We start from the raw sequence: 12609 nt of genomic DNA, 5'->3' as shown, positions 1-12609 counted from the left end.
TTTCATTTATAACTTTTTGATTTTCTTTTAGTGAGAATATAATATTTGTAGAAAATGGTTTTAAATATTCTTCTTTAAAAAATTTCGACAGATTTGGAAAAGAAAATTTCTAGATTTTGGATGTAATAAATGAATCCTTGTTTCTAATGCTTGAAAGAATGCATTAAATGCATTAAAGTAATTTAAAACGTATTTTAAAAACAGGAAATAAGCTTTCATCTCTACGTTGTCCATCATAGACAATAGATATTCTCCAGAATTTGTTTTTTCACTTACAACCATTTCAGTAAGAAAGTATTTAATTGTATTCCAAGATTCAAGAAGCCTTTCGATGCATAAATAGTGCGAAAGCCAGCGCGTATCACATAATTTCAATATTTTGCGATTTGTTTCTTGAAAACATTCACAAAATTCACGAAAAATAGCTGTACGTTTTGGACTGCTATTGAGATAAGTAGGAATTTTTTTTAGAAATTCCTCGCAATATGAAGGCATTTTAGAACAGGCCGCATGCGCTGCTAATGCAGAAGAATGGCATGGACATGAAAATGTTAATAAATGTGGACACATTTTTTCCAATTTTTTTTGAAACGATAAATATTTTCCTGTCATAACAGATGCATTATCGCATGATAAGGCTACGATATTTAAAAACGGTATCTGTAATTTCCACATTTCACATTTAAATGCCTCAAACAACTTTTCTGCGCTTGAATCTTTGGCATCAATATCGATTAATTTGACTAATTGTGAGCAAATATCTAATGTCTCTGGATCAACGTATCGAACAAGAAAAGTCATCCATTTATTATTTGTTACATCAGATGTTTCGTCAATAAAAATTGTAAATTTTGTATTTTGAAGCTTATTGACGACACGATCTGTTTCGACCGGGCACAAAACATTTGTAATAATGTTTTTACATTTTGTTCGACTCATGCTCATGCTTTTTAACACATTAGGATCTTCTCCTATATGTTGAAAAAAACTGAGGATTTCTTTTGCCGTTTGATGCGAAATATTTTTATCAACAATTAATGCAGCATATCTAATTTCTGCTATTCTCTTTCATTCTTTAAACGAAAGTGAATCATCTGCTACGTTTTCGTTTGTCACATTCTTTGTTTCTGTTTTAATTTTACATATTTCTAAATGTGCTTTTGATTCTGCGTGACGATATATTTTGGATAAATCCGCTTTCATAGATTTATCGCAAAATAAACAAAAAAATGAATTTCTATCGTGTGATATTTTTTGCAACCATGACTTAAATAATTCTATCTCTAGCCACTGTTGTTGAAACTTGTATTTTTCAGATTTTTTTTATCTACATTTTTATTATTATTTTCATCAGTGCATAGAGATGAATTATTTTCTTTAATATTATTTTTATGAGTCGCAGAATTCGCATGTCTCAAAACATGCGTATTGCACGAAATATTTTTATTGCATATTGTGCAATGATATAAGCTTTCATCAAAAGGTACTTTACGTATCCAACAATTAATACGCTCATCATTGAGCCAATACTCTGAAAAGCTTCGCTTAGATTTTTTTTTTAATTCATCACACATTATGAAATAAAAAATAAGCAGAAACAAAGAATTAAAGAAGAGTAAATAAAAGAAGATAAAGTCAAAAGGATAAAGATATATAAAAATTTTAAATAATAACTCACAATCGGGATCGTGATAGTCTCTTGAACACCAAGGTTTCACAAGGCACGTATATAAACAAATGCCGAGTGTGCCTCATTCTCAGTACCTACACGAAAGAACGGCGATAAACGAATTTGAACTGAACGTCAACATAATGGCTCGTAAGTAAATCATTATATATTTATATTTAATCATTATATATTTGTACACGGTAAAAAACATTTTGTATTTTTGTAGATTTTTCTTGTGTAGAAATTTTTGTGTTAAATTTTTAACATACTTTTATGTTAATGCAACATATAATTTTTTACATATTACTTGTTATTTATTTACATATTTGCCTTCTGTTAAATTAACATTAAAATTAGAGTGAATAAATTGGAACATGTGAAATATGTTAAATTTAACACAAAATGTTTTACTGTATAAAAAAATACTAAGAAACTCATCTTTTTAATTTTTCTAAATTTTAGAGGAAATCAATGCAGAAATGGGCGCGCTCGCTCTCCAAGAGCCAGATATGCGGCAGTTGATGCAACAAATGTTGCATCAACAACAATTGTTCCAGCAGCAGCTGCAATTTTATATACAGCAGCAGCAGCAACAGCAGCAGCAACAGCAACAGCAACAACAGCAACAACAGCAACAACAGCAACAACAGCCACAGCAGTAGCAGCAAAAAGAGAAGGAACAACAGGCGCAAAATGGTAAATTATTTTTTTATATTAAATTTTATTTATCCAATTATTTATATATATATATATATATATATATATATATGCATTTTTATAATTTATTTATTATTTATGTTTTAATTTTCAGATAACATAAGAAAAAGAGGAGGCGGACAGTCCCATAGACGCTGGTATGCCCGGCGAAATAGGGGCACTAGGGACGGATGGGACGTCGCCAGCACCCAAAATAGGGGAGGCCGAGAAGCTGGCCGAGGACGAGGAGGCGGCCAAGGACGAGGAGGCGGCCGAGGCCGAGGAAGGCCAATAATTATAAATAATTATTATTATTAAAAAAAATTATTATAATTAAAAAGAAATTATTAATAAAAAAAAATAAAAAACAATATAATAATACAGAATATTTTACTTTCCCTTCTTTCTACTTTCTTCTGTCCTTTTTTGTAAAATATAATGAAATAATGGAATGTGGTATAATAGGGCTCCAGGCAAAGGTCCACATAAAAAACCTAACGCGCCATTAGTGATGCCTCATGGGTGGTGTGGAAAATCGCACTATTTTTCTTAATTTCATATTTTAAATGTATACAAAAATTAATTATATTTAATATATTATAAAACGTGTGTGTATATATATGTAACATATATATATATATATATATATATATATATATATATACATATATTATAAATATATTATACGTTTATGTATATACATTTTTATATATATTTGTAACAAAAATAAAAAACATAAAGAAAAGCTGTGAAAGAGAAACATTGAAATATCGAAGAGCGAGGCTCGCTCAGCAGCGTTCCGCGTCGCGCGTCGCCCGTCGTTTTCGTTGCTTGCTTGGTAAGAAGGAGACAGAAAACTGTATTATGTCCTCTTCTTTTAGCCGAAGATCGCCGAAGCGCCGAGCTCACACGTACGTTTACGCACACATCTCCGTTACCCTCTCCACTACGCGTGGCATGTTGCTTGCGGAGATAATCTTGCATCCCTGCTTTACACCCTCGAATATATACTCTCCAAACCAGTCAGCAAATCTGTTATCTTTACTGATTCTAAAAGCGTCACTGAAGCACTTCTCTCGCTCAACCTGGCTCATTCGTACAACTACATCATCTTCGCCATTAAGCAAAAGCTCTACGACATCAAGTAGGCTGGCCTGGAAAACACCATCGTTTGGATTCCGGCTCACACGGGCATTCTGGGGAATGAAACCGCTGATCATTTAGCAAAAACAGCCATCTCTACAGGAAAACTAACCGAGAGACAACTCCCTCACTCTGATTTCTTCTCGATTCCTCGAAGAAAATATATCGAAAGTTCCTCCCGACTACTTAAAATACAAGGTAGACACAAAGGGATAAGGTACTTTACCTCTTTCAGCGAGATCATGCCAAAACCCTGGTTTCACAAGCTTAAGTCTAACAGAGAAAACATTGTAACTTGTTGCAGAATCAGAAGTGGTCACTACGCCCTTAACTACAGTCTCAAACGCTGTAATCTGGTTGCAGATTCATCCTGTCAATGCGGTTTCCTCACTCAAGATGCAGATCACATTTTCTGGAACTACCCTTTATTCGACGCACAGAGGACAACGCTCTTAAAACACCTGTCAAGATTCAAGGAGATAACACGACCTTATCAGATTCAGGAAATTCTAGCTAAGCCCTTCTTCGGGGTTATCCACATATTACTCTCCTTCTTAAAATCCTGCAATCTCCAACTTTGAACGTAACAATTTCTTAAATCATCACCTTTCAACTCACTAAATTATTTACTCGCTCAAACCCGTTGTTGGCCCGAATACACTGATCACTTCTAGATCAAAGGTGGCCATTTAAATCCAAAGAAGAAGAAGAAGAAGAAGCGATACGGAACACAATAGGTTTGTTTTTTATTCCTGCACTGGCTGCACTAGTTCAAAAAGTGTACACTAAAGCGTTCGTTATTCCAGAACTGGTGTAACCGATACCGTTCGTTATTCCAGTGCAGGAAAACTTAGTGCACGAGTTCACTGAACTGGCTGCACTAGGTCTGGAGGTAGTGCAAGCAGTGTAGAGCAACCAAGGAGGTGTTTTTTATTCCTGCACTGAATATAGCCGGCAATTTCAAAACTTAAAGGTTAATGTAAGTATAAAAATAGAAGTTTTTTAGATCAAAAAAAATTTTACAAAATTTATATTTCAATATATATATATATATATATATATATATATATATATATGTATATATATATATATATATGTATATATATAATGTTCACAATTTATAAAGTAAAAATCGTTACCAGTTACTGTTGAGTAAAATATAAAATTTGTAAGGTTAGAAAATCTTAATCTGTGAAATCTAATAAGAGTAATTTTAATAATTTTATTTGAAATATATGTATGTATAATATTATGTATAACATTATGTATAATGTGACGCGCCATATTTTTGCACTGCTTTACACTAGTTTACACTGTATCGTTTTCTACTCCCGTCTGCACTCTCAGTTCTCGCTTGCACTGGCTCAGTTCTAGTGCAGAACTAGTTCAGTTCAGTGTAGGAATAAAAAACAAACCTCTTGTGTGGAGGCCCTTACAATCTATACTTAACGTAATGTAATGCGATACGGGATACCTTGTGCAGAGGCCCTTAGGCTAATATTATATTTGTCGTACGACAAATTTTTTAAGCACATTGATTGGTTGCGGGATAATAATTTTTTGAATCTTTAAAAATTTTCTATTCTGCAGCCAATCAGTGTGCTTAAAAAATTTGTCGACATATGTAATATTAGTCTTAAACGAATCGACCAATCACAGTCGAGCAATAAGGCAGTGGCTGCCTTATTGCTCGACTGTGATTGGTCGTTTCGTTTAAGTCTTAAGTTTACTGTCTAAGTTTTTTTATGTGTTCCAGGCTTTAAATTACCTATTGTAGACCCGGCCTTATATTCATAACAAGTGTCGCGAGTCTGACTTAGCACTTTATGGTTACTTGTAATTATTATTAAAATAATTTGATATTAATTTGATATTTATAGGTACAGAAACATATTTATAGACTGTAGTGTATTACGAAGAATAAACATGCCTCAATACACAGGTGTGTATTCAACTATCACATCAATATCTAACCTAAAAGTGTATAATATCAAATTTTATTTAATAGACAAAAACGTAGAGAAAGAATTTGTTGTAAATTTTTTAGTTATTTCTTTAGCATATGTCTTACTTACTTAAAAGAAGAAATCTATATTTAATTCTAAAATTTATTATTAATGTAATCAAAAATATCTATGTCTGCCAGATAATCTGAGAGCCTAAATTTTAAACTTAAACTTGAAGTAATCGTTTTATTTTATTTATTTTTATATAACATTTTTATTATTTATACATAAATATACATTATTTATTTATAATTTACATTTATTATACAAAATGTTTATATTTGTGCTTAACCATATGATATATATATACACATATATATGTGTGTGTGTGTATACACATATATGTGTGTGTGTGTGTGTGTATAATACAAATATATTTTTCAAATTTGTGTTTAACATAGCATATTTTTGTATGAATTTTTGATATATTTCAGTTAAAGTGAAATGGGGCAAAGAACTCTTTTCCAATGTGGAAGTTAATACCGAAGAGGAACCAATGTTGTTTAAGGCACAACTCTTTGCTTTGACTGGGGTTCAACCAGAAAGACAAAAAGTTATGCTCAAAGGAATGACACTCAAAGATGATAATTGGGGCAATTTGAAACTTAAAGATGTAATAAAAAAAGAGTATATATATATATATAATTGTTCTAATTGTGACCTAAATCTTATTATACATAAGATTTTTAATTCATTTTTTATTATATTAGGGTGTGACAGTACTTATGATGGGTTCTAAAGAAGAAGATGTACCTACAGAACCAATAGAGAAACCAATATTTTTGGAAGATATGAATGAAGCTGAATTAGCCACAGCTTTAGAGCTACCAGCTGGTTTACATAATCTTGGTAACACTTGCTATCTGAATGCGACAGTGCAGTGTTTAAAAACTGTGCCAGAATTACGAGAAGTTTTAAAGATTTTCCCAGGCGGCTGGGCGACAGCCGCAAGTTTATCATTACCTGCGCAAAGTATAACTGCGGCATTAAGGGATCTATATGATAATATGGATAAAGGAACATCCAGAGCGCCTCTTGTTCTGGTTCAAATGCTGCATTTGGCTTTCCCAAGATTTGCAGAAAAAACTGAACAAGGCGTATTTCAACAGCAAGATGCGAATGAATGTTGGACGGAACTGATTAGGATGTTGCAGCAGAAGTTACCTGCAAAGGTTATTGATGATGTACAATATGTGCAACTTTTTTTAAAATTTATTTCTTATATACACATATGCTTTCGTGTTACTCACATAAACAATTTATCTATAAAATAAATTATCAAAAGCTTTGTATTTGTAATAGAACAACACAAATATATCGGAAGATGATTCCGAAGCTTCTAAACCACGTTCATTTATTGAACAATATTTTGGAGGTATATTTGATTATGAATTAAAGTGCATTGAATCCGAGGACGAACCAGCCACTACTGGAAAAGAAGAATTCTTACAATTAAGTTGTTTTATTTCAACTGATGTCAAGCACATGTATTTTGGACTCAGGAACAAAATGCAGGAGCAAATTACAAAAATGTCTCCAACGCTTGGAAGAAATGCTGTTTATACAAAAACGGTATTTATATTATATATATCCATACAGTAATCTCAAAGTTATGTGCATGATATTTATATGAGAAGAAGCTATTCATATTATAATAAAGCAAAAAATGAGATTATTTAAAAATAAAATAATAGAATTTTTGAAAGATAAGATACATAAACTGATTAATTGTTGATATAAATTTAACCAATCGTTATAGATATAAATGATTCTTAAATGTTTAAGTATATATAAAAATATTCATTCGAAGATTGAAATTGAACTTTAATTTAAAATATTTCTTGAGATAAGCAAATTAAGATATACAAAGTGTCCCAAAAGTCTCGGACCGGTCGAATATTTCATAAACTATGCACTTTAGAAAGAAATGTTTCAGACAAAAGTTGTGCTTGGAGGGGGCCATCAGATAATGGCAATGATTTGACATGGGAGAGTTATTTGAAAGTCACGTGAAGATCACCGTCAATTTCTCTTAAATGGAACTCCCTATTTTTTATTAAATATTCTGGTAGCTCGAGAGCTTTCCAAAACATTATAATTAAGTTAGTTTTCATTAAGTACTTTCCGAATTATGAGGCTTGAAATCATTTCTTAATTTTACATAAACCGTAAAATATCTTGTAAAATATTCATTTTTCGATTATCTTATCTTAATACTTTTATGTACAAAATAATAAGAGGAATCAATTGGTGTAAAGAAAAAACATAATTGTTTTAAAAAAAAAATATGTAATTTGCAATTAACAATTACATATTTTTTTTTTTTTTAAACAACTATGTGTTTTCTTTACACCAATTGATTCCTCTCATTATTTTGTACATAAAAGTATTAAGGTAAGATAATCGAAAAATGAATATTTTACTAGATATTTTATGGTTTATGCAAAATTAAGAAATGATTCCAAGCCTCATAACTCGAAAAGTACTCAATGAAGAAATACTTTATTATAGTGTTTTGGAAAGCTCTCGAGATAAGCTACACGAATAATAAATGTAATAAAAAATAGGGGGTTCCATTTAAGAAATTGAAGGTGACCTTTACGTCACCTTCAAATGACTCTCAAATCATTGCCACTATCTGATGGCCCCCTTCAAGCCAACTTTTGTCTGAAACATTTCTTTCTAAAGTGCATAGTTTATGAAATATTCGACTGGTCCGGGACTTTTGGGACACCCTGTATATATATACAGGGTCTACCAAAAGTGTGGAAACCCCTAAATATCTCGGAAAATATACGTTTTACAGAAAAGTGTTTCCAACAAAAGTTGTAGGGTTTAAGAAGATCTATATACTGATTCTATCAGTTTGACCTTGGATGGCGTCGTCAAGGTCAGGTCAAGGTCACATTGACTTTTTTAAATGACACCCCCTACATTTGATTGCATATTCTTATAGCTTAATTCAAGAGCTTTCCAAAACACTATAATAATGTTCATTTTTATTAAGTACTTTGCGAGTTATGAGGGTTGAAATAATTTCTTAATTTTACATAAACCATAAAATATCTAGTAAACCATTCATTTTTCGATTATCTTACCTTCATACTTTTATGTACAAATTAATGAGAGGAATCAATTGGTGTAAAGAAAACACATAGTTGTTTCTAAGAAAAAATATGTAATTTGCAATTAACAATTCCATATTTTTTCTTAAAAACAACTGTATGTTTTCTTTACACCAATTGATTCCTTTCATTATTTTGTACATAAAAGTATGAAGGTAAGATAATCGAAAAATGAATGGTTTACTAGATATTTTATGGTTTATGTAAAATTAAGAAATTATTTCAACCCTCATAACTCGCAAAGTACTTAATAAAAATGAACATTATTATAGTGTTTTGGAAAGCTCTTGAATTAAGCTATAAGAATATGCAATCAAATGTAGGGGGTGTCATTTAAAAAAGTCAATGTGACCTTGACCTGACCTTGACGACGCCATCCAAGGTCAAACTGATAGAATCAGTATATAGATCTTCTTAAACCCTACAACTTTTGTTGGAAACACTTTTCTGTAAAACGTATATTTTCCGAGATATTTAGGGGTTTCCACACTTTTGGTAGACCCTGTATATATATATATATATATATATATATATATATATATATATATATATGTATATGTATATGTATATGTATATGTATAGAGTATGTATGTATGTATATATGTATATTTTGAAAATATATATGCATTTGTATTTTTTCAGTCAAAAATTAGCAGGTTACCAGCATATTTAACTATACAGTTTGTACGATTTTATTATAAGGAAAAAGAAGCGATTAATGCAAAGATATTGAAAGATGTTAAATTTCCCTTGGAATTTGATGCTTTCGAATTATGTAGCCCTGAACTTCAAAATAAACTCATACCAATGCGTGAGAAATTTAAAGAATATGAAGATACGTTGGTAGACGAATCTTGTAATGTAAAAGTTAAAGATGAAGGAGATAGTATAAAAAAAACAATAAAGCAAGAACCATTCTGGTTTAAGAATGGTAAGAATATGAAAAGAAATGTGATTTAAGATTTAATCATATATTCTACAAAAATTTTGTACCATGTTCATATATTTGTATATATCCATATATTCATTTATAATATTGCAGATTTGGGATCAAATAATAGCGGTTACTATAAATTACAAGCGGTTCTGACGCACCGAGGACGCTCTAGCAGTAGTGGTCATTATGTTGCATGGATTTGTCAAAAGGGTGATACATGGATGAAATGCGATGATGATGTTGTTACAGCTGTTACTACCGAGGAAGTTTTAAAACTCAGCGGAGGTGGTGATTGGCATTGTGCATACGTTCTTCTGTATGGTCCGAGAATCTTAGAAGTGAAAGAGGACAATACAAACAACACTGAAACTTAACTGCCAAATAATTGATTTTAAAAAATTACGCTAGACGAGAAATTGCTTATATTGCTAGCTCCGTATGAATATTCATTTGTTTTTATACCAATTAATATAAGTGTCATTAAAATCATTGCTATTAACAATGTGTTACAATACAGTCGCGCATACAGTATTTGTAATTTGAATAATAATTTTGGAGCATGCGCAGATATGAAAATAACTTATTATCTACAATAATTTTGTAGGGAAATATGAGTGAAAAACAAGACATTTTAATCAGTTTTTACTGTAAAAATATAAGCATGTAAGGAGCATGCAATCAACAAAAATTAAAGATCAACAGGTAGAGTATATAATTATTCTACATACATACATGCACATACATTCATATACACACGCGCACACATGTGTGTAATCCAAGTATGCAAACAGTAGCAAATACTGTTATTTGTTTGTCTACTAAAATTATGTATTAATCCTGTTGTAGAGTTTAAGAGAAGAAAAATGAAATATAAAGCAATGGATTTTAACGAAAAAGTGTAACATAATAGCGTCTTTTGATAGTAGTCCTTTTTTTTCGATAATTGCAATGAAAATACAATTAATTTTTACTTTAAAAATAGTTTTTTTTACATTATAATGAATGTTACACAGGACGTTCTAAAAGTTTAGAAAAATGTCTGATGAACAATACATTTTAAAAAATGCTTTAATAATGACCGTTTCTTGACCAATCATAGTCAAGTATGAAGATAATACTCGACTGTGATTGGTCAATTTCTTAAGGCTTGAAGCTTTAATTGCCTATTGTAGATCCGACCTTTAAGGCCATTGTACAATAGCCGTAGCATAAGGTTGTAAAGCGTAAGATTCAAAAAATTGATCAATCACAATCGAGTATTCTCTTAATACTTTATTGTGATTGGTCAATTTCTTGAGTCTTACGCCTTACAACCTTATGCTACGGCCATTGTAGAATGACCTTCAAAGGCCATTCTACAATGGCCGTAGCATAAGGTTGTAAGATTCAAGAAATTGACCAATCACAGTCAAGTATTAAGAGAATACTCGGCTGTGATTGATCAATTTCTTGACTCTTATGCTTTACAACCTTATGCTACGGTCATTGTAGAATAGCCTTAAGGCCCGGTTGCACTAACGTTATTTCAGCTTTAAGCGAAACTTAAATATATGTCTGTCTTTATTTATTTAGAAAGAAAGATAAAGATAGATATATATTTAAGTTTCGTTTAAAGGTGCAATTTCATTGACGCTAAAAAGTAGCGTCAACCATTGGTTGAACAAAGAAGTAAGTAGTTGCTTCTTTGTTCAACCAATGGTTGACGCTACTTTTTAGCGTCAATGAAATTGCACCTTAAGGATGGATTTTCACTTGACGCTCGACGCTCATTTTTAGCGTCAAAAGACATTATGTTATCAAAAAATGATGAATTGGTATCTTTATTTTTAATCACGTGATGTTTTTGACTCTAAAAAATGAGCGTCAAGTAAAAACTCACCTAAGCTAGAATGACGTTGGTGCAATCGGGCCTAAGTTTCCACCAGGAGAGTTCGAACAGCTCCTTAAATTTTTGACATGCCTTTTTAGAACACCCTGTATATAAGATAAGGACATGATATTTTGTATAAAGCCAGCAGTACACGATACTTGTTTTCGACTCGAGTTAATCCGAGTTTAATACATTAAACTGGGTCCTGATTGGTCCATTAACTCGAGTTGTGGAACCGGGCCTTAGGCTCAGTTCCACAATCCAGTTAATCCGAGTTTAAGTAGTGAATGGACCAATGAACCGGGCCTAAGAGATTGATCAATCACAATCAAGTATGAAGAGAATACTCGGCTGTGATTGATCAATTTCTTAAGGCTTAAGGCTTAAATTACCTATTGTAGACCTGACCTAAGGCCCAGTTCCACGATCCAGTTAATCCGAATTTAAGTAGTGAATGGACCAATCAGGACCCAGTTTAACGTATTAAACTTCGATTAACTCGAGTTGTGGAACCGGGCATAAAACAAGGAACTTATAGGTTGGTATTCATAGGCCGGTATTCATAGTCCGATCTTATATTTGAGATCGTCTTAAGTTCGAGCTTGAAATGCTACGCAGCTATTTGATTGGTTGAATGAGGTCTTAAGTCAACCTCCAAGCAGACTTAGGCCGGGTCTACAATAGACAATTTAAGACCTAAGTCTTAAGAAATTGACCAATCATAGTCAAGTATGAAGAGAATACTCGACTGTAATTGGTCAATTTCTTAAGGCTTAGGGCTTAAATTATCTATTGTAGATCCGGCCTTAAGACGATCTTAAATATAAGATCGGACTATGAATACCGGCCATAGTCCGGTCTTATATTTAAGATCATCTTAAGGTGCGGCCTCATTGACGCTAAAAAGTAGCGTCAACCATTGGTTGAACAAAGAGGTAAGTATAGTTGCTTCATTGTTCAACCAATGGTTGACGCTACTTTTTAGCGTCAATGAGGCCGCACCTTTAAGAATTCATTCCACCAATCAATAGCTGCATTGTAGCTATTTGATTGGTTGAATGCGTTCTTAAGATGATCTTAAATATAAGACCGGGCTATGAATACCGGCCATAAATATTTATATTTAACTTATAAATATTTCTTATATATGAGATGATATTTCT

At 31.9% G+C, this 12609-nt stretch overlaps 1 protein-coding gene across 1 annotated transcript; it reads left to right on the top strand.

The window, feature by feature from the left end:
* The first annotated feature begins 5293 nt into the window (after positions 1-5293).
* Positions 5294-10075, top strand: LOC105256526 (ubiquitin carboxyl-terminal hydrolase 14). The gene is made up of 6 exons (XM_011266492.2): positions 5294-5450; positions 5949-6127; positions 6225-6686; positions 6817-7086; positions 9282-9570; positions 9682-10075. The coding sequence occupies exons 1-6, from the start codon at positions 5435-5437 to the stop codon at positions 9948-9950; spliced, it is 1485 nt and encodes a 494-aa protein (XP_011264794.1). The 5' UTR covers positions 5294-5434; the 3' UTR covers positions 9951-10075.
* The last annotated feature ends 2534 nt before the right edge of the window (positions 10076-12609 follow it).

The sequence above is a fragment of the Camponotus floridanus genome, unplaced genomic scaffold, assembly GCF_003227725.1.
Source record: "Camponotus floridanus strain SB8 unplaced genomic scaffold, Cflo_v7.5 scaffold189, whole genome shotgun sequence".
Classification (NCBI taxonomy): Eukaryota; Metazoa; Arthropoda; class Insecta; order Hymenoptera; family Formicidae; genus Camponotus; species Camponotus floridanus.
Note: the sequence above shows the minus strand (reverse complement) of the source record. Positions and strands in the feature narration are given on the sequence as shown.